Source organism: Anolis sagrei, chromosome X (genome assembly GCF_037176765.1).
Source record: "Anolis sagrei isolate rAnoSag1 chromosome X, rAnoSag1.mat, whole genome shotgun sequence".
Classification (NCBI taxonomy): Eukaryota; Metazoa; Chordata; class Lepidosauria; order Squamata; family Dactyloidae; genus Anolis; species Anolis sagrei.
This window is the reverse complement of record NC_090034.1, coordinates 33,947,818-33,974,070: the sequence shown is the minus strand read 5'-3', so window position 1 is coordinate 33,974,070 and position 26,253 is coordinate 33,947,818. Positions and strand designations below refer to the sequence as shown.

The following is a 26,253-nucleotide window of genomic DNA, read 5'->3' as shown; positions in this document are numbered from 1 at the left end:
GATAGGACCAAGAGGGAAGGAAAGTGGTGATCAGTCTGCCCCGATTCTTTGGTTAACATTATAGGAAGCGAGTGGCGGACGACGAGGGCCCATCCACCAGCGCAGCTTCCAAGAAAGAGAGAAAAGGCACCGGTTTTGGAGACTTCAGTTCTTGGTAGACGATGGATGGACTCGAAAATTATTTCAAATGTGATAGACCAGGTTGGTGCTTTTCTTTCCACCCACAAAAAAGCACATACCCTTAACATGCCTTCATTTAAGACTTCCATTTTCTGAAGTGGCTGTCCTTGGACACAGTTTCTAACCTCTCCACTCTGTGACTTTGCGAGCAGGGTTCCAGGGTAAAGCAAAAAGGTGTGAACTGTGCAGTATCCCTTTTCTTCATCTGCTTCAGCTGCCCTCAAGCTGACAGAATTGACCAGGATCAGAACATTTTAGCAGCCAGAATGTACCCAGAAACCCTGATCATAGGGGACAATTGTACAGATTAGTTAAGATTCCTGCTCAGGAATGGCTTGTATATTGCTTTGGGAAATCGTCCCTTTCTTTTACAGCTCATTTTATTTTTTTAAAAGAACACCTTGATAGAAAAATCTAGCTGAATGAATCCTGTGAAATATTCATAGTTGAAGATTCCATTTCAGTTTGTCCCGGATCATGCCAGCAGAGTGTTGTTATGTTATTCTCTTGCCAGGAAATTAGTCAGCCATATTTTCTAAGATCTTTGCAGGAGTCTGGGCTCATTGGAGGAAATGGTTGGGGCACTTGGTCAGTTTGGCCCCCATGGACAAGAACAGACGAGAACTTCAGTGTGTAGGGTATTAAATGAGAGGTTTTTTCTACCAAGAGGTGAAAACAAGAGGCCAAAATGTGACATTTGGACAGTTTTGTTAAAGATCTGTTAATCCTGTTTATGATAACTCAGCTGTAATTTCTAATGTATATTAATGTAGGCCTTTTGATGCTTAACGAGCTTGGGGAACAAAATAAAATAGAGATGCACACAGTGCATGTTGTATTTATATGGGCGCACATGGCCTGTTAATTTGTGTCCAGATATATATACATGCAGAGGACTATACCCACCTGTCTGTGTGTTCACTCACACATACACCATCAGAGGCCTTGTCCATCCTATCTGCAGCAGTCAGACTCCCTTCTGGTGTCTAAAGGGCTTCCTGCCATGCTAATTGTCCAAAGTACCCACAGCAAAACGTGATACTACCAAGAATGTGACTGTTTTATGAGTATGCTCACAGTTGTATAGTCCAACATGTTCTGTGGGAGGAGTAACCACAAAGAGAACCAGTGAGTTCAACAAAACAACTGAAGGCTTTTATTGTGATACCTCAAATAGATACAATAAAGTGAAACAACAAATTGTGTACAGTATTGCTAAGACAAAAAACCAGAAAGAAGCCACGTCAGCTGCAAAAGAAAGCAGGTTTTAAAGTGTTTCAGCATTGAGGCACAATTCAATTGCCACCAAGGGCTTCTCAGAAATCCCAGTCTGTTTAGTACATTGTCTAGAATGGGTTGTTTTTCAGCTAACAGTGTATGTGGTGCTACCAAAGAATGACCCTTGAACGTTTGCTTCTATTTCATTCTCGCCCCATTGGTCTCATATACACACATGTAATGTATATCCACATATAGATATGGATATCAAAATGTGACAATCTGGGAATGTCAGTATAAAACACGTTTTATCATTGAAGCTTATTATCTCAGTCAAAAAATAAAGTCATATATTGAAAACCTCACATTTCGTAGTCAATAATGCTGGTGACACTCTTATTCATAGTCAACATGAGCTCGCTCTTTTCTGGTACTACCAAAGTCTGGTTTCAGCTGGCATCCAAGTGAGTTTTGAGTATTTTGTCACAGAGTTCCATGACACACGAAATATAGCAATGGAGAGAGCCACTGGTCAGCTTCATCTTGCCACATTGAAACAATCAAAATGGAGCATAAATAAACTTTGGGCAAGACTAAAGACAATGCTCTCTCCCAAGTCCCCTTTCTTTGCGGGTTGGGACGACTGCCTTCCATATTGTTACAGAATGGATTCATGTCCAACCCATGTGGACAACAAGATCGGCAACACGCAAAGGCAAGCTCTACCTGGGGGGACAAGCTGCAAATGTTACAACAGATTACACTGCAAGTGTGGCGTTTCTTCCAGCGGTTCAAAGGCATCCACAGCTATTAAGTCTCCTAGACGGATCTGCTACATCAAAATCGGTGCGCACAACTGTAATGCTTACACCAAAGCAGCGAGAAAATGAAGCAATGGGTGGGCTAGTTCAAAGGAGAGCAAGGAAAGGGGACTGTTTGGGCCACAACGCCCCAGTCTGGGAGTTGTAGTCCTAGAATTCACAGCTCCAAGCTCTAGTTCAAAATGCACAAAACCCTCTTCACATTGAGCATTAGCACACAGCTCACTAACACAACCATAGCAGAAGTAACATCTCAGCTAATGGGATTTTCCTTCCTTTCAGGGAACTGTGCATCCCTTCCTCCACAGCCATCCATGAGGACACTCAACTTTGAAAAAGATTTGAATTGCCGTCCGTTATGTCATACTGTCTGGTTATTTTACGATAACCATGGCTATTGAGGTCAAACAAATACACACACACACACACACACACACACACACACTTCAATACACTTTGCCAGCACATCCTTGTCTGTGCCAATGAACATTCTCCCCAAGAGCCAGCTTGTAGTCAGTTCATCTAGTCCAAACAAACAAAACAAAAGCGGGGGAAAGACCCTAGCAGAGGATGCACAGGTGTTCACAAAAGTCGCCGTTACGATTTATAAAAAATATATATATATAAAATAAATGTTAAGACCAACAGTAATAAAAACAACACAGGTAACAAAAGTGCTCAAGTTGGGAGGGGAAGCGCAAACTCGCTCAGAAAGAACATGCGCACGACACCCTTAAATAGAATACATTACAAAATAGGGTTGTAGAGGGAAAGCGTTTTGTAAAATGTTCAAGTATTCTGTTTTTTTGAAAATGCTGGCAAGTTCAGTAACCAGACTGAGAGGTCAACCATTCTCCAGCTGGATCTGGTTCCGAGGGTCTCCAAAATGGCCCAAGAGGTGCACCCGGTTCCCACGAACTTCCAATGAGGACAACGTGGGAATACTACTGGTTAGGCTTCCGAACCTAGACTACGACCCCCTCCTCCTTTCTGAATCCATCCAACTATTGCCGGGGGCTGTTCCCCAAGGCTTTATCACCACCAGTAACTTGCACTTGGTTCCCTCCCAGCTATTTGGGACTCCAGGGGCTAGCTTCCTTGTTCTCTCAATTTTTGGAATCCAGAATGTTTCAATGAGGGCTTCCGTGTCCATGAACCCAGAGCACCAAACAACACATTGCATGTAAACCGTTCTAGAGACTGCTAGGAAAAGTCGGGGGGGGGGGGGGGGCTCAACCTTTTCCCCCAACTCGTGTAGTTTTCCCCTTCCTCCAAAGCAAACAGGCATTTTAATTCCTGCAGGGAGGTGAATTTGTAGCAGGGCAAAGGACCAAAGCCCCCCTGCTCTCTGCTACTGAATCACGGAGGGGGAGATTAGTGTCGGAAAGGCGGCATGCACATTCTTACGTAACAAGCAATTTGACCTGCCACAAGTCAGTCTGGAATACGAATAATGCACCGACAAGTGGCTGAAACCCTCTCCAAAGTTCCCCTCCTTCACTGTTTTTTCTTTCAGTGTTATCTGTGAAAAACCTATCTTAGACCGGATAGAAATGCACCAAATGAGCCTGCTATTGGAAAAAACAACCCACAATGTTTCTCTCTAGGAACACTTTCCCAGCCAATCACAGCATTCAAAGCCAAGAACAGCGGCTGCTTAAGAATTGTAGTGTACACCCTGTGGCTTGTGGATACACCGCCACAGGGAAATGTAGTTCAAACTCTTCCTTACTACAGCCATGGAGCAATGGAGGGAAGAGAAGGAAACCAGAGCTCCAAACGAAAGGATTTTAAAGAGAATGCACAGTAAGTCAGCTAAAGTTACTGGTTGAGGTGGGCAAGACGGAGCTTTCCATGTGTCACAAACCAGCAGGACACAAGAGGCCGGCCTGGGCCACTCTCCGCGCCACTTGTTCCAAGTCCATGGGGAACAGAAGGATCCACACTGGTTGCAGCAACTTGTGGCTCTCCAAGAAACCTCAATTTCTGGTTCACAGATCTATGGGGGGCACTGAAACAATCTGATATGAATCAAGGCAGAATCTGGTTCACTGCACTTTCTATTGGATACTGGGCTGAATGTTTATGGCGCCCAAAAACTCATTTGCATTAAATAAAGCACCGGAATAAAGGTCATTCAATGGAACAGGGTCTGAATCTAGCTGTCATGAAGACAGCTCTTTGGATTTGAATGCCTAAGAGGTAACTATATCGACATACATTTTAAATAGCTATATTTCAATATTGTCTTCATTTTGCATCACAGTGTAACCATATGACTTCCCAAATTAGTCACTTCGGGAAAGGACTCCTCAATCAAATCAGGGGCAGAGGGGACATCATCTTCAAAGGATATGAAACGTATAGGTAAAGTGCAGTAAAGAGTCAAAAGCCTATTAAAGGATGTTAGCAGCAGCTACTCAGGAGAGACATCACAAAGCTAAACAAGTTCCACTGTAAAGTTTTCCAATCAAATGTCATGCTCTCCGCAGTTATGTAGTGTCAGTGAAAAATCTCTCACATTGCTCCTCATGTCAATTTCAGAACAAGGATCAATGCAAAAAAAAAAAAAAAAGACAGGACGTAAAAAGTATTTAAACCTCTTGAAAGTGTGTAGCGAAAAAGTTCCCTTGCGGGAACTCGGCGCACTTAACACAACAGGCTGGAAGCGTCTGCTTGAGTCGCCCCACATCACAAGCTGCGGCCGGGGAAAACCAGTGACGTGCCAATGTTTTCGGCCACTGAAAAGTACAAAAATGTGCTCAGGGATGATTCAGCCAGCAAATCAAATGCCCCTTTTTAAAAACTACCTCGCTACTTTTTCTCTCTCTCTCATTGCCTAATGAAGAAATTAAGTCAGTTTGCCACTTCCTTGCTTGCTGACTCTCAGCGTCTCGCAAGCAACAGGGAAAGACTCCAGCCACTTACGGCACTGAAAAAATAATGCATTGTGGGGTTAAAGAGCTGCAGCAGCAGCAACCCCTTCCCTCTCTTTGTCCAGTGTGTTGAAACTATACAACGACATGGAACCAGCCATCAAACGCCACGGAGGGACACCTCCTGCTTAAAGGTACTGCACCCAACACGTCTCACACGGACACATTAAAAACACGAGCTGCATCTTTGTGTGTCTCTTGAGCTTTGCAAGACATTCTTCCTTCAAAAGAGAGCGGGCTTAAAAGCGCTCCTAGGAATGTAACGATTGAGGTTGATCTATTCTACAGTATTAGTTATCATTGCAAAGGAATGTTGCCCCTTCCCTAATTATTCTCTCTCTCTCAATAAAGCTGATTATTTAAGCAACCAGGTCAAAAGGTCTGTGCGGGTTGTAACACACAATACTTTCTCAGGTGGACTGAATACTTTTCATTGCAAATTGCTATGAAATGGCTATCTATGAGAGCTGTCTCATCCCCATACATTCTCTCCGCAGGACTCCTACATAATTCAGGCGATAGGCAAGAAAGCATGCAGAGCAGAAGGGAACACACCGAAAGGCCAATTGTCCAAAGAGAAAATACTTACTAGGAAACGTAACTTGCCAGTTAAAGAAGGATCCACTTAGAAAATAGTTCCATCCAAAACAACTGTTCACACAGGAACACAGATACAAAAAAGAAGGGAACGTACACAAAGAGAGAAAGGCAAAATGTGGCCTGAGGATGGGGTTGTGGCCACAACATGACACACGACGGACTGTAGAGGTTTCAAAAAATGCAAGGATTTCTCCCAACTGCCCCAACCACCCTCCTCGCTGCCCTGGTCTTGGATAAAGCCTGTTCCACAAACGCCCGGTCCATCGAGAGAGAGCAGGGTTCCCATTTACTCCCAGCCATTGTCTTTGATCATGTGGGCAAGTTCGATGATGAATTTCCCTTCTTTGTATTTCTGACTGCTCTCAAAGGCATGCTCCTAGGCAAGAAGGGAAATAAAAAAAGACAGACATGCATTACACACTCATCGCAAACAATATGTCCAATATAAGTATATTTCCACACTGCTCCTGCACATTTTTTTTTTGTCATGTCTGGAGCGACTTGAGAAACTGCAAGTGCTCCTGCACATAAAACAAAGGAAGAGCCAGCACACTTTCTTTCATTTGCAGCTCAACCCTACATCCCTGGATCTCTATCAAGAAGGCTTCAGGCATTGTCAGATTCCAATTTGAATCTCTAACCATTGACAAATTCAGCATACTCATTCCTCATGTAAGTTCTAGGTAGCACACTCTTACCTGAATAGAAGAAAATCAGCAACTTGGTCCGGACTTCATTTCACTTGTAATTTTGCAGTGTTACAATAAGAAGCAGCAGCAGCCATTGGCTAGACTGTCATTCAAACCTACCTTGGATATTTATGGGTAGCACAGAGAGTTAACATACTTTAAGAAGAGAGGGGGCGGTCTTAGGTCAAGTCCCTTTATCCACTCTGCTGAATATTTTCAATGCTAAGTGGCATCACTTCTTTATTATCTACGTTAATTACCCCAGTGTTTATTCCTCACAGCCTACTCAGTGAATACAGCAACAAATGATCAGAAATAAACAATAGTTCTCTGGCTGAGAATCCAAATAGCTCTCCCTAAATGGCAAATCCCAGGATTGTATCCCCCAGAACCGTGATATCCAAAGTGCAATAAATTGTAGCATGAGTGTATTTTTGCCCTTCACTTCTCCACCCCCATTCCGGATTGCATACCTTTCCCCCCCCTTCCCTGCCAGTGGATGATATAGGCCTGTCTCGCTTCACTACAACTCCCAGTACCCTACTGAAGGCAGTCGAGACAGAAAAAGAACCATTTCACTATAACTGTGTAGTGTGAAAGTCAAAAGACGTCTGTCCCCCAGTTTTTTCCTTAAGTGTCAGTAATCATCCCTGCCATGCCTTCCCTTTGATCCTTGGACTAAATTTAGATGTTCAGATGTTGCTGCTGCCACTAAGCAAAACCTGTGCCAGTCCTAGAGTGAGTTAATCCATTCAAAAACCTTGAACGTTTACCAAAATAATTAATTTTAACTGAATATATTTTATTTATGTGATGAATGTAATGAATTCAATATGTAGTAATTTTATGAGCTTAAGTTTAGGCTATGCTATAATGAAGTTAACCATATAGTTTCTCCTTGTGAACAGAAAAAGTGGGATATAAATAAACATAATAATTATAATGATAATAGTAGTAGTAGTAATATTTAAAGACAAAAAGGTCGGGACTTCAGAATTATGATGGTGTTGTTGTTGCTGTTGTTGTTTATTTATACCCCACTTTTTCTTTCCACAAAGGAGACTCAAAGAGGCTTGTCTAATCTAAAGACCCTGGTCCTAAAAGCACATCAGAAGGGAATCTCTATTCCTCAGTCACAACGTAATGCATTTGAAGCTGTTCAATAATGTTGATGGGGGAAAAATGCAGAATCCAGAAGCAACTCTGCTCCTCATTCCACTGCCTTGGCTCTTTCGTCATAAAACCTGCCTCTTTGCTCTCCCTTTTATCTCCACTAATGGGCTTATTTGTAGGCTGTGGCTTTTTTCTCCCCCCAAACAATTCTGGGAGGAAATTGGGACTGATACAAAAGACATAAAAGACAGATGCACTCCGATACTTGCCACATCCAAATCAAAAGCAAGGATAAAAGAGTTCAAGCCCCTTTGCCAATGCAAACCTTTAACAAAAGTGCTCCTCTATGAAACTAAGACCGCTGGGCCCATGCACCCAAGCTACACAGAGTGGCACATGCAATCTTGTTTTTGTCTCTTGAAGCTCAGACGGGGAAAGGTAAAGATGCCACCACTGGTGCTTCTCTGGCCCTCTCCCTCTAAGACTCTGGGGCTAAGTGGATCAAGTAGGTTCAAATTCAAGCTATGAGTCTGGCACAAGGCATGCTCCAGATATTCACCCCCTTTGCCCTCCCCTCAAAAAAGGACAAGAGTCAAACCATTAGACACAGATTTGCCCCACAGTGGACAATCGCTTACGTATTTCCATCCAAGAGTGGTTTTGCAGTTTTCACAATAAATGTCAGCGACTGCGTGCAATCCTGTCAAAAGGACTCTCTCTTCCGCAGGACCGCAGCCCACATTCACCCTGGGATGGAGAGGCGGAGGAGGGAGAAAGGTCAGCTAGACCAGAGGCGTCCCCTTCCCATTAATTTCTAAGCTTTGCACAAAACATACATATTTAACTGAAGCTATTTGAAATATAAGACCCTTCACTTTCCCTGTAGCATCGCTAGACATTAGAACAAAAGAAGCACTGTATGTTCATGTTTTGAGTCACTTTCAAGTGCAGAAGCTTTGAAAGAGCTCACATATGTCTATTTATTACTACATAGGAGGGATGGGCAAAGTGCAGCCCTCCAGATGGTGGGTGGCAACTCCCATTATTCCTCACCCCTGGCTTTGCTTGCTAGCTTTAATGTGATGGCAACATACCTGGAGGGATGTGCAAGTTGCTGCCCAGGGCTTATGGCTTCCTAGACATTGTTTGGCTATAACAGGAATTGGGACCCTGGGCTAGCCAGGCTGATGCTCGAATTCAATGTCATTCTTACGTCTGGCTGTGGACTATGCTGCCTGGAAGTCCGGCAGAGTCTCCTTCTCTGGAGGTTTTTAAGCACAGACTGGATGGCCATCTGTCAGGAGAGGGTTGGTTGTGTCTTCCTGCCTGGAGGAAGGGGTTGGACTGGATGGCCCTTGGGGTCTCTTCCAACACCGGGATTCTATTAAGTCATCTGAACTATTCCAACAAAGCCAATCATACATCACACTACCCCTGTCCAATGTTCTTTCACAGACTTTGAGAATCGTCATTACACTTACACTGAATTAAAGAGGTAGGCTCGTCCCTGGCTTCCCTGAAAGGACTGTTAAGAGAACAGAAGATGTTTGTTAAGAGAGGTTTTGAAGACATCTTATCAAATCATAAAACAACATTAATTCCTCCCAATAAAGGGCTATTAGATTTTTTTTTCTTTTGTAATCCACATTCAAGTTGAATGTTTAAATTGATACATTTCAGAATAATCCATAAAAATGTAGTCACATTTACTCTTTAAGCAACAGTTCTCCTTTTGTTTTATGATGCGGAAACCTTGGCCCAAGGCAAAGGTGGAAAACATTGCTCTCCAAGTTGATTCTGAACTCCAGTTCTCATCAATATTCTGTGAAAAAGGATGACGGGAGCTGCAGTCCAGCATCTGGATAGCCACACATTCTTTATCCTGGACCTATACGGCATGGTATATCAAAATGGTGAGCAATGCAGAAGAAAATGGTGTAGAAGGCCACTATCTGGCTATGCAATATTCAACATCAAGCAATCCAACCTGGCATTCGCCCTGCCTCTGCCTTTCACATTGCCAATATAGGAACAATAATGGCCTGACTTGCAGGATTATTGAGACAAAAATGAAATAATGGTTTGTGAAAATACATTGAGCACTCAATAGTCCACCTCTTGGTAATTTAATTTCATTTCTCTCTTGGGCCCTCATTTTTCTCTTTCATTTATTTGATCTCCTTTTATTCCCTTTAGCTTGTTTCATAAATGAAGACAGCAAAATGTGCAAATGGTTTCTAAGGGCACTCTGTGGCCAACAGCACTCTTGCCATTTGTTTGTCTTAAGTCAAGACGGCTGAATGCACAGCAAATGCAGAGATACGATTTACAGGCACATTTATACAGGCTATCATATGAAATGCATGTTGCTTTCAGTCAAAGCAGCATTTTCATTAGGCAAATAGGGGACACAGATGTAACTGTAGAATGTCTGACTTGAAATAATCAGAAAATGTATGGCTTTGCAAAGTGGGCCAGCTCCATTACATTGTAAACCTGTTGGAAATAGATCGTTTCAGAGCTAGGCTCCTAATGAACAGGTGCTTGTGGAACGTCTCTGATTTCCCTTTACTGTCACTGGTTTTAGAATATTACCATTTATGAAGTGTATTTCTTCAACGCTGGAGGAGCTTGGTTTGTGCATGAAATGTCTTGGCATAGAATTGGACTGGGCCATCTAAGTCATCCTGGTGACAAAGCATAACCATGCATTTACCAATCTCTTGCTTTTAATTAGTATTATCTAGACTTTCATCCAAGGAGTTCAGTTTGAGACTATGAAATGCAACAGATGCTTGATCTGACTGAACACAGCTCTCCTTTTATCAGGAAGATCAGAGCTGCGACAGGAACTGACCCAATCCTCCCCAGTAAAAGCTTTATAGCAAAATCTGGTTTTAGACTTGGGTCTTCTGGGTCCTAGTCCAAACTCTAACAAGCCCTGCCCAACCTGGTGCCCTCCTGATATTTTAGACTACAACTCCCATGAACCCCAGCCATTGACCATGCTGAGTTGAATGGAAGCTGAACATTAATCCTACTGTTAGTCCTGAATAGGGTAGAACCATTCAATTGATTGTGGCTCCAACAGGAGTCTCAATGCTACAGAATGCTGGGATTTGTAGTTGAGTGAGTTGCCAGCACTCTTTGGCAGAGGAGGGTAAAGGTCTTGGAAAATCATAGCTCCCATGACCCCACTACACTGAGCCATGGCCTATTAAAGTGGGGTCAAACTGCATTCATTCTACAGTGTAAATGAGCCCTTGGCAGCCCGATTTCCTCTATCTGGATGACGGGCTGCATTTTCTTCATTGAACCTGTTGGGTGTAATATGACCGTGTGTTGGGTTAACAAATGAATAAGAGACATGTACAAATTACAACTGTTCAAATGTTGAAGTGTCAGAGGAAGAAAAGAAATAGGCAATTTGTTAGGGACTAAATGGGAACCTTGGACAAAATATTTCCTGGTACCAATCAAACACCCGCTTATCAACGAAACATATATGAGGCAAATTATGATCCAGCGATTGCTCAATTTCTATGTAGTACAGTAATAAGTGGTTCAGAAATGTGCCATTTATATAAGTTATTACTAAATCACTGTTTTTCTTTTCAAACATGGCAATCCCTGTACTTGATACATTTCTAACTATGGGGGGAAATCTTGTCAGCTTTCTGTGCTGAAGTCAGGCTAAAATGTTGCAGAGAGAGAAGACATTCCTAAGGAAGATGAAACATTCCCAAGGATATTCTTGTATCCGTTTACTTGTCAAGTATAGATTGTATACTTCCTTGCCTTTCAACTAAACATATTAACTTGATCTGCAAAGCAGACTTTGCAAGCTAAGCAGGAAAACTGCCATGGGAAATGTCCCTTTGACAGAACTTTAAAAATATACCTGTCTGATGCTACAATGAATGCTTGCCGTATATATGCTGTGCTCCTCCCTGAGTCCCCTTCGGGGTGAGAAGGGCGGAATATAAATGTTTTAAATAAATTTGTTGTTCATTAGTTCAGTTGTTTCCGACTCTTCATGACCTGCCCAATTTTGATACAAAATGGCATGTTTTTATGTCATATGCAAAGTAGAAACATACACAATGCTATCAATATCCAAATTGTCAATGGGTTACATATTTCCCTGCAAAATAAAATGAGGGAAATACTGGACTGGTTTGTTTGTTTTTGTGTGTCTATCATATCTTCTAAAGTCTTTTAAAATTATACTGCTGGGGAACTACTTTTAAATCTTTGTCCTCTGTAATATTGGACATTCCCATTACAAAAAGGGGGAAAAGGGGAAATGGTATCATTATTATGAGAATGGAGACAGAGGTTTATTAAAGCTGATATACATTAGATCTGGTTACACAACACCTGACATTCAAAATTGTGCACATTAATATGGACCAAAATGAGCATCTCAGCTAAGGGAGGCTGAACAAGAAGGTTAATGGCATGGAACTAATTTCATATTTTATCTACACCTCCTCAGCAGGTATATACATGCTGGTCTGGAAATTAGTACTTGAGGTTAATATCTAGTTTGGTAGAGAGAAAAGAGTATTTACATATATGGGGAGTCAGAATTTCAAACACTATTGGAGAAAGCTTAATGGGAATTGTGGGTTTAGCTGGATAAATAGTACTTTGAAAGTGAAGGTAGCAGTTACTTCCAAATAGTGAGCTGCCATCATCATCATCCTGCTTTTCTCTCTGGGTGGAGACCCAAAACCACTACAGTTACAGAAGAGATGGTGTGTGACCATGACACTTTCAAGAATTTAGCAATGAAGTTATGCAAAGTAATAAAATAGGTATTAAAATATGCTATTTGTATAATTCATGCAAATATCACATTCTATTTTCATTAACACTGATTTTCATGATCGTATATGTGCCATCATCAAATTCTCAGACTTCTCTAATTCATAATTTGCTTTCACAGCTGACTGGTGTGTTTGTGTTTTGTGATTTGGTTCTTATCATTACTTTTCATCTATGGTTCTGGATGATCTTACTTCAGATGCAAATTCTTAGCTACTTAGAAAAAGCACCACATGTAAAAACAGGGATCTGTACCAGCTTTACATCCTAGAAGCCACCTTATAACCAGTGGCACCTTCCTACCAAAGCATCCTCCTAGACCAGAGGTGTCAACCTTGTGGCCCTTCAGATGTTTTGGACCCCTTGCCAGCTTTCCAATGGTCAGGAATTCTGGGAACTGAAGCCCAAAACATCTGGAGGGCCACACATTTTGACACCACTTACCTAGACTCTCCAAGATTCATCACTACTGAAGAATAATGATGACAATAGCTGCCAAACATCAGTAGGCCAAAAGAGAGTGCAGAACACAGATGTTAAATGCTATTCTATTCCATAAGGCAGCACCAGTTCAATATTAATTTGTTTAGATTTGATCGCCCCCCTCGCAGCAAGGTTCAGAGCAGATTGCAAATCAGTTTTCTTCCTAATGTTACCCTTAATAGCACTGTGGGTTAATTTAGTTATGACTAATTTAAGTCCCATTTGATTTCAACAAGTCTGTCCTTTGTATGACTAAGTCTGCAACCAACCCAATGTCCTGAAATATTCATGCTCAGTTATAGGTGGGAAAGAGAGACGTAATGCTTCTCATCTGTGGCTTACAGCCATATGGAGTTTTTTTAAAAGAAAAATTATAACACATCATGAGAATTGTGCTAACGCTAATTGTTCCATAATATCACTTTATTTCAGGGAAATGGACTCTGCAGGTTTTGTACTATTCATCATTTAAGTGAAGTAGACCAGCCTTGTTGTTAAAGAGAAATAAAAAGTAAATGTAAAAATGACTGCTACACATAGTGCCTCTCTTGTAGCTCTTGACCTGTTATTTAGTCTAGACAGTAGGACTTGGGATAAGACCAGTAATATCACATTCTCAGTCAGCCACATCTGCCCCTTACATAATTTGTATACAAAAGCAATATTACTTTCAACGAAGTGATTGAATGTATATTGCTATAACTCTCTTTTGAAGAGTTTCCCAGTATGGCATTCATACATCAAAGGTATGATGAGTATTGGAAGACATTCTTATAAAATCTTTTGTCCCGGATCCACTACTGTAGAAAAGTGGACTCCAGAAGGCACACCTGAATTGTTGAGGCCAAAGACATGCTGGGAACTAGGTCTCCCCTTCTCCATTTTCATTTGTGGGAGTCATTCTCATTACTCCTGCACACAGTTTGCAAACTCGGAATTGTCCGGATTTATCTTAAGGGCAACCATGACTCAGCTTCTTGCACTGGTCTCAGAAATAGTCCAATCCAATACATTCACATCCCACTCTATCCCTGACTTGCAAATGTATTCAACTTGAAAATTAAATACCGGCAAGATTCACAAGTCTGGCTGAAATCATCACATTTCCTTCTCAAAATAATATTAACTGGTGCTACAATATTTAATGACATGGGCAAATCCCACACAATGTAGGCAACAAATGGTCAGCAACTGTATACAACGCTTGTTAACAATTCAAGGAGGTAGATATTAGACAAACTGTCTATCTGAAAAGCTCTGCATGAGTGGCAGACAGTTTATTCAGAATATATATAATGCTTTTGTCTGAATAGCAAGCAAAAACACTTTAACTTGCAAAAAATAATAATTTTCTTGAAGGCTTATAGGGTTTAAATATTTTTCCTAAATTTGGTAAACAATTGGGGGGGGGGGGGGAGAGAGAAGCCAGATTTCTTGAGTCTTTATTTCCTTTGATGAACCAGGACCATAACTACATTTAACCTACTAGTAAATGCATCTTTGCCAGGATCTGTATGTAAACTGCAACAGTTTGACTACATACATTTAAACTTTAATGCTGGGAGGAAGAATATGGATTATATGAAAAAGATTATCTTCCAGAGTTCCTATGTCATGCAGATGATGGAGAGGCAATCCAATTCAAATGAGTGTGAAAGAAAACAGTGATAAAATTCCCTCTATTTCAAGGAACAAAAGGGGGGAAAACATTCTTGTCATTATTTCTGTAGGATAACTGCCTACAAAGATCTCAATGAAGGACCCTGATTCTCAGTTGCTAACTACGTCCTTAAAAGAAGAGATAAAGGAAGGAAGAACAAAAAGTTATATAAACAGCAGTCTTCAAGAACATGTTCCACCAGGAATGCTTGAACTCAATAAGTAAAAGAAAAACCATCACACTAAGAACTCCCTTGTTTCCCCTCCCATACAAACCAGATATGCATCTCATCTGTAAAATTACCTCTTCAAATCATTTTAGGCTATTTAGACTCTGCTTCAGTCGATAATATATATAACTAGCTTTGGGACCCAGCGATGCCTGGGTTATTAGAAGAAGGCATTTTTTGTTTTGGGATGTTAGGTAATATCACTTAAGTTTGGCCAAAGTAACCACCAGCCCTGAGAATTGTGGTTTACTTTGATGGAAACTTTCTCTTTTACAAAACAGAACACTTAGCTGTGGCCTGGCAGAGTCCAAACATTCTTCAAGGGGCACCTAGACAGCAACAAAAATTACGTAAACGTAATAAGTATTTCCAACAGAGTCTTCAAGTACATCGCTATTGATGGACTTCAATAGTTTACAAAACAGGCAACAAATAATGCACTCATGAGATGTCGAGACAAGCCACTTGCCTTAGAAATCAGCTCATCGTGATTGGCTAGATGGGCTCTGCAGTGGATACAGCTGTATGTCCGGTGACAATTTGGCAAATAGGCCTGAAACGTTTTGGATTTTGTCATCTTTACCATCTCTGTCGCTGGCGCCTCACTCTGGTCAGGGCTGGCACTTGAAGTATTATTACAACTTTGCTGAACTCGCTGGCAAAAGAAACACTGGAAAATGCAAGCAAAAGCCGTTGTTGTTCTGGAGTGTGTGTGGCACGACCCACACAAACGCCACAGAAGAAACAGTTAAAACCTGAAACAAAAGGGGAAACGTGTATCAGATTCTCCAAGCCTTCTTAACAGCATACATTTCCAAACGCACACATCCTTGTCCATCTCACCATCAACAGAAGATTCCAACAAATATGCACATTAGATGACCTATAAGATTTCTCCCTATATTAGTTAATTCAGGTGCTTGGTTTAGGATCCCAAATGGGGAAAGGGTCACCATTAAGTGAACTGAAGAACTATCCTCTGAGAATTCATAAGGTTAGATCGCATCCTCAACCTATGGCTCTCCAGCTGTTTGGGCCTCCAACTCCCAAACGACCTCGCCAGCTTGTTCAATGGTCAGGAATTCTGGGAGTTAGAGACTAAAACAACTGGAGGGCCACAGGTTGAGAATGCCTGGGCTAGATGGTCCCTAACACCGAAGAGCAATCCTTTCAAAGGGATTTTCTCCATGTGGATGATGGACCCTTGATATATATATAGCCTGCTTCTGGGATAGCAATTACCAGGGAGATGAAGCAGGGACACTTTCCCCACAGTCAATGTATCAGATGGCACTAAGAACAGCATTTGCTGATCACAAAAACCTGCTTCTGGTCCAGTATTTCAGGTAAGCCCAGTGGAGTTGAACACATATGAGAATGGAAAAGGGGCCAGAAACATGTAACCTGACAATTTTGGCAAGAAAGTACAGAAACCAGGCTTCTATCTCCAGCAAAACCCAGACTGATCGGAGGTCAGAGGGGGTCACAAGACCACCTCCAAAGTGGGATTAATTTGCAGCTGCAGTTCCTGCTGAGAAACTTTACTCTTTTTAGGGTTCATTTGGTTGTGGACTCATTGCTGCAAAGAGCTATTTGAATTGAGGTAAGATTACTATGGCTGTAACATTTTATATACTGCAAGCTCAACGAAGTTTCATTAGCTGATTTAGAATTGAGCAAGCTGTTTCCCAATAATGTGCAAACCATGCTAGTTAACAGAAGGATGACAAAACCATATCTAGAAAACCGTATGTAGCAATATAAAATGACTGGGAATTTTAAAGTCATACAAAAAAATTTCCTGTGGTTTTTTTTTTCAGGAAAAAATTAACAAGAAATTGAAATACAGGCAGTCCCTGAGTTACAAACATCTGACTTACAAACAACTCATAGTTACAAATGGGGCTGAGAGAAATCTACCCCTCTAAAGGGAAATCCACCCCTAAAAACTTTATTATAATGGGGGAAAGAGGTATCCACTGAAGCTTTCTCACCAATCCTTTCCACAACAAGCCATATTTTCCAAAATTCAATGATCACAGGGACAGAAAGTGAGGTGAAATCTGAACTGGGGCACAGGAAGCAAAGGAACCACCACAAGAGGCTTAACCCTTCCCTATGCTAGTCAAAACTTTAGCTGGAGTTACACTTTTAAAATGTCCCTGTTCCAACTTAAAAAATTCAACTTAAGAACAAACCTACAGAAACAATGTTGTTGATAACTTGGGGATTGCCTGTATATGCTTATTGTCATATCCAACATAAATTGATCCTACTGCTTAGCATCATTACATGATTTAGTCATAGCTACTTGGATTATAAAAGTGTGCTACTGGGCATATTTATTACACTTTAGTATTTTAAAAACCCTGATTTTGTATTAGCAGATGCTATATTAGTGCTGCAATACTGCTGCCACTCTATGCAACTCAGCATATGCATCTTGTATGTATCTTGTATGCTATGTAGTATGTATCTTACCATATGTAGCACTGTGTGAGAAGTAAACAATGGGAAAAGAAACCCCATGTTATGTAATTCAAATATGGTCTTTTATTTGAAGAGAAACAGTTTCATGCAGTTACAATTTGACTAAGCTAGCAGCATATTTGGATACAAGGTTTAGCTCAACGCTGAAAATACTGAACTCTTCAACAGAATACTATTATAGGAGCAACAAAGGCCACATTGTAAAGTATTCTCATGAGGGTGCCAGTACCCATCTTCACCTTGGAGTCAAGCATCTGTGTCTATATTGTATATTTTACTAAGTCTTACATACAGACCTCCGAGTTTCAAGAATTTCATCCACTTTTTTTACAGTGTGCAAAGTTTAAATGTTTTTATTAAACCAACCAAAATTATAAAAAGTGTGTGCGTGTGTGTTCCCCAGGCCTCCACATCTCAACCTAAAAGGCCACCTCAAAATAATTTCAGAACCATTTTGTTATTATCACACCAATTATATTGCTTTTTTCACCCACGCATAGTTCCACATCCCATTCACATTTACATTTTTCTTGGATTTCATTGTGATCAGGATGCTTTATCATTTGAATCACACTTTGGAAGAACTGTCAGATATTATCAATGTCAGCACCACTGGGAGTCTTTTCAGATCATGTAAACTATTACACGTTGCATTTCTAAGAGAAGTTTTAGTCTATGCTAAAATAAACTGTTAGCTAAGACAGCCCCCTTTCATCCTTCCTTGGCCAATCCCATGATGCTCCTGTTTACACTTTAGGGGGAGGGATCACCAAATTTTCCCTGGCTTTATCCACAGTGTCTTCAAAACTTCTCCCAGGTTGGTTATTTTGAAAGGAGCAGAGGGAGATTAATATTTTTAAGTGGTATTAGCAGGCTTAGGTGGCTTAGGAATGAAAAAATGATTACAATATAATATGCAAAAATTCAGCATGTAACATAGCATTAAAATATAGCACTATCAAAACAATTTTAAACATTTTAAAATTATAAAACAGTTTTAAAAACACATTTTGAAACAACAGCATCCATTTGCAGACCTTTCTTAAAAGCCATACATTTTTAATGATTTTTATTGCAAATCAACCAAAAAATAAAACATAAAATGTATATATTTTTTTAAATTACACTGAAAGTGGGGAAACATTATAATCAGAGAAAAGTAGGAAATTTGAAAGATAGAGGGCAGTGGGAAAGGGAATAAAGAAGAAAGAAAAAAGGGGGAAGCCATACATTTTTTAACCTGTCTGAATAAGAAAGTCTTTGATTGCCGATCAAAGACAGCAAGTAACAGAAACTGGGCAAAAGGATAGAAATGTGGGAAGTTATGGGGAATACCTGTTTAAGGCTCAGTGAGACAAGATTGGACAAACAAGAGGATAGGTTTTTACAGCTGGAAAAAGAAGCAAGCATCAGAACTGGTAGATCTACAATGTTTCAGAATAACTCAGAGCACTCAGAAAAGGGAATCCGATACTTTCTTTCTGCTTGGTCACCTGCAAACTCACAGCAGGCACAAACTACCTTGGCTGCCATGGATTTTTGGTCACAAACTAAAAAAGGAGCATAAATGCTATATGAAAAAAAAATGTAGAAACAACCAAAGGGTTTAGGTATCCAACAGGAGCTGTGCTCTTGGGGCAGAAGTGTGGAAACTCCAAAGCTAAGCCTCACATGACTGAACACGGCAAACTTTGGGATGCAGGACTTTGGAGAAGAATATCTCCTAGAATTCCAATCAATTTGAGAGAACTAGCAAACCCAAAGAGGGGCAGGACAAGAGAGTTGTTCAAGATAAAAAGGAGGGCAAGCTTTGTTTGGCTCCTGCAAAGCCCTCAACACAATCCCATAGGTTTGAAGCTTATTCACTAAGTAACTCACCCACTGGATTTGGAGTTAACAACTCATGAGCACCAACAACTCACTATGAGATGGGGCAGTAACCCCAGATCCCAAGAGGCTAGCTATAAATCTAATGGCTGTGATCATGTACTAATAACAAGAAGCCCAGTGGCATGATAGGCAATGAAACAAAACAAGAGCATCTGAATTCACGGTGCACTTCGGCTGAGCCATAAACAGATGCGGAATTTTAAGACATTATACAAGTTTCATCAGGAGGAGAAGCAACCATTGCAGGAAGCTTTATATATGTATGAAAAAACAATTAATCTCACTGGGTTTATCAGAACTGGGTAGTTCAAACAAACAAACGAAAAGATACCCCAAGAAAAGTACCAGAGTAGAAGACAGGTCTCAGAGTTGTCTGACAAATGATGTCCACATTAAGCCTCACAATGAAGAAGAGAGTCAAGTGCCTAGACTGCAGGGCAATTGTGGACTACACACAAAGAGGCCAAAGGCGAAATGATTCTGTGTAGACTCAAGTTGATACAGAATAAAAGAACCTGAGGAATGAAATTGAAAGGGCACCTGGGCTTCTTGACTATGAGTAAAGCTTAACAGAATAAAAGGATCTGACCAGAGCTGTAGGTGATACTTCACCACTTGATCCTTTTGAGTTGAGGGTGCTTCAGAACTAGATTTGTAAGGAAACAGGCTATAGAAAGGGCAGGAAGGGCTGCCTGACTAAAATGGCAGTGCTGCCTGACTAGAATGCCTGACTAGATTGTCCTTCTTGTGCATTTGAACTAAATGTTATTCACATTTAGTTCAAATGCACAAGAAGGACAACTCCTGAACTGAGCAACATACAGGCATTTAGCCCAATATACTAACACAAGAATACTCTCACTCAGTGTATATTCCCACCAGTCACCTGCCCACCTGGTGGTTTCCTATATAAAAGAATCAGCCAAGGTGCTGAGATGATAACAAAAGATACACTACATATATACAAAAAGCCATCATGACCGAGTGCCTCATTAACATTGTGAAAAAATAATCCACTGTTCCTTTAGACAATAGCATTTATTGTAAATGCTTAAAAAGTCATCAAGATAAGTTTGTTTCCCACAATTCTAAATGTCCTGAATAGTGTGCTGAACAAATCTGATGTGGCAAAAGACTTCCAAAGTCAGAAAGAACTTTTTTAAACAAAACAAATCCCATTCAAGGCAGTGTGAGGTACAGTTTTCTCTAGCAACTGTACAATTTTGACTGACAACTGCCTGCAAGTGAGTATGTCAGGTAAAATTGGCAATAGAGAAACAATTAAATTATTTTCCTTAAAACCCATACACCGAATGTATGGCACGTTTGCTTTCCTGCCTACCAGCATGACATCATTTGAATTAAGGCATACATTTGGCAGTCCAGCAGCAGCCAATCTTCAGCACCGTGGGCTGTCTTCCCTCAGCACCCGGATGTATCAACAAATACTTAAGCATGTTAGCTGAAAGAGAACAAGATCAGCACGCGCTAGATCTTTTCCTATTCCCTTAGCCACAGGCAGACATTGTCTGACAATAATGCAGGCAACAAATCACTTGAATTGTATGCATTGCCACTGCTACTTCATTCATGATTCCCATTGCTTGCATTATCATATTCACTATCAACCACCAGTGAACATCAGGTACATAAAGACAAAGACAGCTGCAGTTTTAACAAGTTCAACTCAACACAATGGAACTTAATTTTGAATATGTATGCATAGAGCTGAATATTATAAAGTTTCCTAAAATGCACCAAGTTAACCAATCACTTGTTGTGTCCCATGAATACATATTCAAGATCATTTTGAGGCATAAATATAACAGAATTATTCTATGATAACATGCATAACCTACTCAGAGCTTCGGAATCAATCCAGTCTTCACTCAAAGCGAAGTGAAGCCCCCAGCATCTCCTTCTTGGCCTTTCTTTGTCTTGCCTTTGCCCCAGTAAGAGACAAAACAGTGGGCAGAAAGGGAGCTTTTGCGTCAAAGAAAGGTAGAGAGGAGGGACGCACCAGCCTGGGCCAAAGACAGCCGGGATCCTCCAAGCCGGGACCTGGGCGAAGCAGAAGAGTCCAGCCAAAGGCTCTGCTTTCATGCGACCCTAGTGAGGCTGCTCTGGCTTTCAAGGAGCTTGTCTCGGCCTCCCTCCAGGGGAAATAAGGGGGAGGCAGGGAGGGAGGGACCTCCTTCTGACGGAAAGGGGACGGAGAAGCAAGGGGGGCTGTCCAGCTCCTCCTCCTTGTCCAGACTGGGGCCACCCCTGGAGGCAGAGAATGCCAGGCAAACCATGAAAGGGAAAAAAGAGAAGGAACCGACACAAGAAGGAACCGAACTGGTGCTGGAAAGAAAACTTCGAAAGCAGAAAAAGAAAGAATATGCAGGTGGGGGAGGGGGGCAACAAAGTCGACATCACTACTAATGTGCCTCTGAACATGTGTTGAGTATTTAACTGCCCCTCTGAGCCTTTGCATGGCTCAAATTCTAGGCTTCATGTATAGAATCATAGAGTTGAAAGAGACCACATGGACCATCCAATCCAATCCCCTTCTTCCCCATAGAAAAAGCACATTCAAAGCACCCCTGACAGATGGTCATCTAGCCAGTTTAAAAGCCTCCAAAGAAAGAGCTTCTGCCACACTCTGAGGCACAGAGTTCCACTGTTGAACAGCGCTTACATTCAGGAAGTTCTTTCTAATGTTCAAGTATAATCTCCCTTCCTGTTATTTGAACCCACTGCTCCACTGATTCCTAGTCTCCAGGGCAGCAGAAAACAATAAGAGTCTAATGTCTAGATGGAAGGAAGTCATTGTTCCAACTCTTTGGCCACCTGGAATAATTGTCATGCTTTGGGCCCCACAAGAAAAGAAAGGTCAGAAAGCATCCAGAGAACGGCAACCCAAATGGGCCAAGGTTTGAAAGCAGTTAATCTCTCTGAAGGAGGGTTGTTGAATTTAGCTATAAATCACTTTTGTCTACCTTTCTGCAACCATGCTAGATATGATTTTAAAAAAATCATGAAGTTATGGCTATCAGTGTTAGAATACTAGAGTTTGAGGACACCCCAAATGGCTATCCCAGGCATGGGCAAACTCTGGCCCTCCGGGGGGGGGGGTGTTTTGGACTCCAGCTCCTACAATTCCTAATAGCCTACTGGCTGTTGGGAATTGTGAGAGTTGAAGTCCAAGACACCTGGAGAGCCAAAGGTTGCTCATGCCTGGGCTATCCAGTTCAATTCCCTTGTGCCATATATGAAGACACAATAAAAGCCCTCCCAAAAATTGGCCTTCCAGCCTCTGCTTCAAAACCTGCAGAGAAGGAGACTACACCATTCATTCTCACCTGAGGCAGTTGGGTGAGCAAAAGGGCAATGTTCGACATCCCCTTTTCCTTAAGAAAATGCTATGGCAGGGAAGGAATGTTGAATGAGCCCCCTTTTTATGGACAGGGGGCATCTTTATAGGACCAAGCCCTTTGCGGAGTGGAGAAAGTGGAGAGGATGGGACATGACAGCCTTATGTAAGGATTAGAAAGGATGTCCCATTGTTGTTGTTGTTGTTGTTGTTATTTGTACTCTGCTTTTTTCTCTCCACAAGGAGACTCAAATTGGCTTACATTCAAAGCATTTCAATACATTTTCAATACCATTTCAAATTGAGGAGGAAGGGGCAAGCTTCTTTCGACAAAAGGACTTCATGATACTAGAGCAGGCCTCCTCAACCTGTGGGCCTCCAACACCCAGAAGCCCTCGCCAACTTGTCCTTTTTTCTATGCTATTTTCCCAATGGAGAGGTTAGTATTGTGACTGTCATTTTCACAGGGCTTTGTTTTGGGCATCCTCAGGTCTCAGGTTGGCAACACACGTCTTCATTGATGGTGTCTTTCCTCTGGCTCTTGTCCATGTGATTGCCATCCTGCAATCTCCAAATGCAGTGCTGTTTGTGCTGTTGATGTTGGTTCTCTTCTTATGACATGGACGGGACACCATAGTCTTGCTTCCTGCATTTTCTTGCTGATCGCTTTTATTCCTAGTCTTTGACAGATGGATGTCCTCATTTGGCACATGGTCAAGAAGTGTCAAACCAAGTGTCCATCTCAGCATTTTAATTTCTATTGTGTTCAGGGCTTGCTTGTGTTTATTTGTTGCTGGCCAGCACTCTTACTGGGTGAACAACCGTAGTGTGATCTTAGCCTTGAGAGGTTCAGGCATTTTTGAGTCACACAAAATGCCAGTAGTTTGCAGCCATTTTAACCATGTGGGGTTGCCTTTGAAGACTGTTTGGAAGCTCCAAGTAGTCCTATGGGCAGCAGCCAGACTGCTCATCAGAGTGGCATACATGGAGCACACAACCCCTCTGCTGCGTCAGCTCCACTGGCTGCTAATTTGTTACGGAGTACAATTCAAAGTGCTGGCTTTAGCCTATAAAGCAGTGGTTCTCAACCTGTGGGTCCTCAGACGTTTTGGCCTTCAACTTCCAGAAATCCTAACAGCTGGTAAACTGGCTGGGATTTCTTGGAGTTGTAGGCCAAAACATCTGGGGACCCACAGGTTAAGAACCACTGCTATAAAGCTCTAAACCAGAGGTTCTCAACCTGTGGGTCCCCAGATGTTTTGGCCTTCAATTCCCAAAAATCCTAACAGCTGGTTAACTGGCTGGGATTTCTGGGAGTGGTCGGCCAAAACACCCGAGGACTCAGAGGTTGAGAACCACTGCTTGCAAATGGTTCTGGCCCAGCTTACCTGTCCCATCTTCCCCTTTGAACCAGCTCGAAGATTAAGATCTTCTGGGGGAGGCCCTGCTCTCAGTCCCACCTTCTTCGCAGGTGCAGCTAGTAGGGAACAACAGGACGTTCTCAGTGGTGACCCCTCAGCTGTTGAACTCCCTTCCTAGCAAAATCAGATTGGCTCCCTCCTTTCTGTCCTTTAGAAAGAAAGTTAAAACCTATGGAACCAAGCGTTTGGAGAGTAGTGCAAGGCAACATGACGCTACAAAGTGAATGGAATGTAATTGAAATGGCTTCTGGATTAGGATTTCAGGTATATGTACAATGTTTAACAGCTTATTTAATGTATTTATATTTTGGTGTTTTTCCATGACTTTAATGCTCAATGCATATTGTAATTTGTATGTTTTTATGTTATTGTGGCATTGAATTATGGCAATTTAGGAAGCCGCTCTGAGTCCCTTCCAGGGTTGAGATAGAGTGGGGTAACAATGCAATAAATAAATAAATAAGGGCCACAGTCTGAAGAGGCCTGAGGTCCTAAGACCCACCGTTGCAGGACAAACAGGAGCAATTTCAACACCAGGATTGTTTTGCTTGTGAAGGCAAGACGGGGCTGGATTGGATGATCCGAATCTAACAATCCCTCAAGTCCAACGCGAGGTTTGGATATTTCGGGGCGGCGGGGGGGGAATGCTAGGCCCGAGCCTCTGGGCTGGACAGGCCCAGTCTGGACGGCAGGGGAGGTCCCACCCGTCGCTCCTGGCAGGAGAGAAGCAAATAGGCGCGCGCGCGCCACTGGCCGGCTCTTAAATACCCCCCTCTGAGGGTCACGTGCTGTGGGGAAAGGGCCAATCAGGGCTCTCGCCTCCGGCCAAAGGCGAGTGGGACCCCTCCCCTCTCTTAAGACCCCCCCCCCTTCCGCGCGCGCTCGCTTTTCTGTGAGGAAAACCAAAAAAAAGTCTCCTCTTTTTGTCTCCCACTCAGAGCCCTTTCCCCCTTTCCCTCGAGCGGGAAACTTGACGGAGAAAGTCCGTGGCTTACCTGCCGCCGCGGAGGCCTCTCTCCCCACACGGAACTCCCTCAAGCCCCCTCATGCTCCCGCCCTCCGTCTCCCTCCTTCGCGGGCGGCCGTTGCTCGCCTTCCCTCGCGCCGCTTCAGCTTTGTTTTGCTTTGGGCTCGCGACTCTCTCCTCCCTCCTCCCCCCGCCAAGCCCCGCCTCCAGCTTTTGATCCTCGGCTCCGCCCCCTTGGGGGAGGAGGGAGAGGAGCGCACGCGCGTCCAGCCCTCCCAAACTCTACTACTTAGAATGTTGTCGCCGACCAATCAGAGACGCCTCTTTCCCCCCTCAAATTAACATACCTTCTCCCATTGGACACCACTCCCCGTCGTTCCTCTTAATCGCCTCTACTTTTTTCCCTCCCTCACCGTGAGGACTTCATTTCCCAGAATCCCTGCACATAACCAAAGTGCCTGGGGCTTCTGGGAGTTGGAGTCCAAAAACTCCTGAAATAACAAAAAGCTTGGGGAGCCTTGTTCTAGAGAAGTATAGAATTATAGAGTTGGAAGAGACCACATGGGCCATCTAGTCCAACCTCATTCTGCCATGCAGGAAAAGCACAATCAAAGTATCCCTGATAGATGGCCATACAGCCTCTTTTTAAAAGTTTCCAAAGAAGGAGCTTCCACCAGACTCGAATTTTCTTTTGGGATCTTGGAGGGTGTGTGTGTGTATTTCTCTTTGTTTGTGTATTCTGGCATGGGATGTTTGCCATTTTTTGGGGAGATAGGGCGGTATATAAATAAAGTTGTTGTTATTATTATTATTATTTTCTAAATGTATTAATAAGGTCAACAAGTAAAGTCAACAAAGATATAATCATTATATATAATTAATGACATAAATAATGATAAATGTAATAATAAAGGAGCATCTAATTTAGTTTAAAACTTTCCCTATCTATCTATCTATCTGCATAGAAAATATTTAAAAATATATAACTTTAATATGTTTGGCTCCCCCCGTCCCTTTTCTTTGTGCCACCTTTGTATTGATTTGAAATGCACTCTCCTCGATTTCGCAACATTGCATTTTTCGCACGAAAAAAAAGACAGGAGTGTGAACAAAAAGCTGCATGTCCCTTTAAAAACCCGCGCTCTGCCAGGAGGGGCCTGGATTCCCAACCAATGGCCGTTCAGCTGAGGCTGGAAAGGGGCGGAGCCACTTCCTAGGCAGGCCTCCTTTGCCTTTTTTTAGCCGAAGGAAAAGGACCCAGCCAATCAGGGCGCGGAGCTCTTCAGCTGTTTCTAATTGCTACTGTGTTTCTATGGCTACACTTTAGCCAATAGGGGAAGCCTGTTTCCTTTCCTCCTCCGCCCCCCT

The 26,253-nt window shown here is 42.2% G+C and overlaps 2 protein-coding genes across 3 annotated transcripts in view; one reads left to right on the top strand and one right to left on the bottom strand.

The window, feature by feature from the left end:
• Window positions 1–1,763, top strand: part of PPIL2 (peptidylprolyl isomerase like 2) — a 99,352-nt gene extending 97,589 nt beyond the window's left edge. Inside the window, exon 20 of the mRNA XM_060785902.2 lies at window positions 65–1,763. Coding sequence (XP_060641885.1) covers window positions 65–158 — 94 coding nt within the window. The 3' untranslated portion in view covers window positions 159–1,763. The remainder of the gene's footprint in view (window positions 1–64) is intronic.
• On the bottom strand, window positions 1,314–25,089 carry YPEL1 (yippee like 1). 2 transcript variants are annotated; one of them, XM_060785905.2, is made up of 6 exons: window positions 24,914–25,089; window positions 23,886–23,974; window positions 15,229–15,514; window positions 9,039–9,082; window positions 8,196–8,304; window positions 1,314–6,131 (listed from the first exon to the last, which is right to left on the bottom strand). In XM_060785905.2, the coding sequence occupies exons 3-6, from the start codon at window positions 15,343–15,345 to the stop codon at window positions 6,042–6,044; spliced, it is 360 nt and encodes a 119-aa protein (XP_060641888.1). In that variant the 5' UTR covers window positions 15,346–15,514; window positions 23,886–23,974; window positions 24,914–25,089; the 3' UTR covers window positions 1,314–6,041. The 2 variants fall into 2 exon arrangements, with proteins under 2 accessions (XP_060641888.1, XP_060641886.1); XM_060785903.2 differs by lacking the exon at window positions 23,886–23,974.
• Between the last annotated feature and the right edge of the window lie 1,164 nt (window positions 25,090–26,253).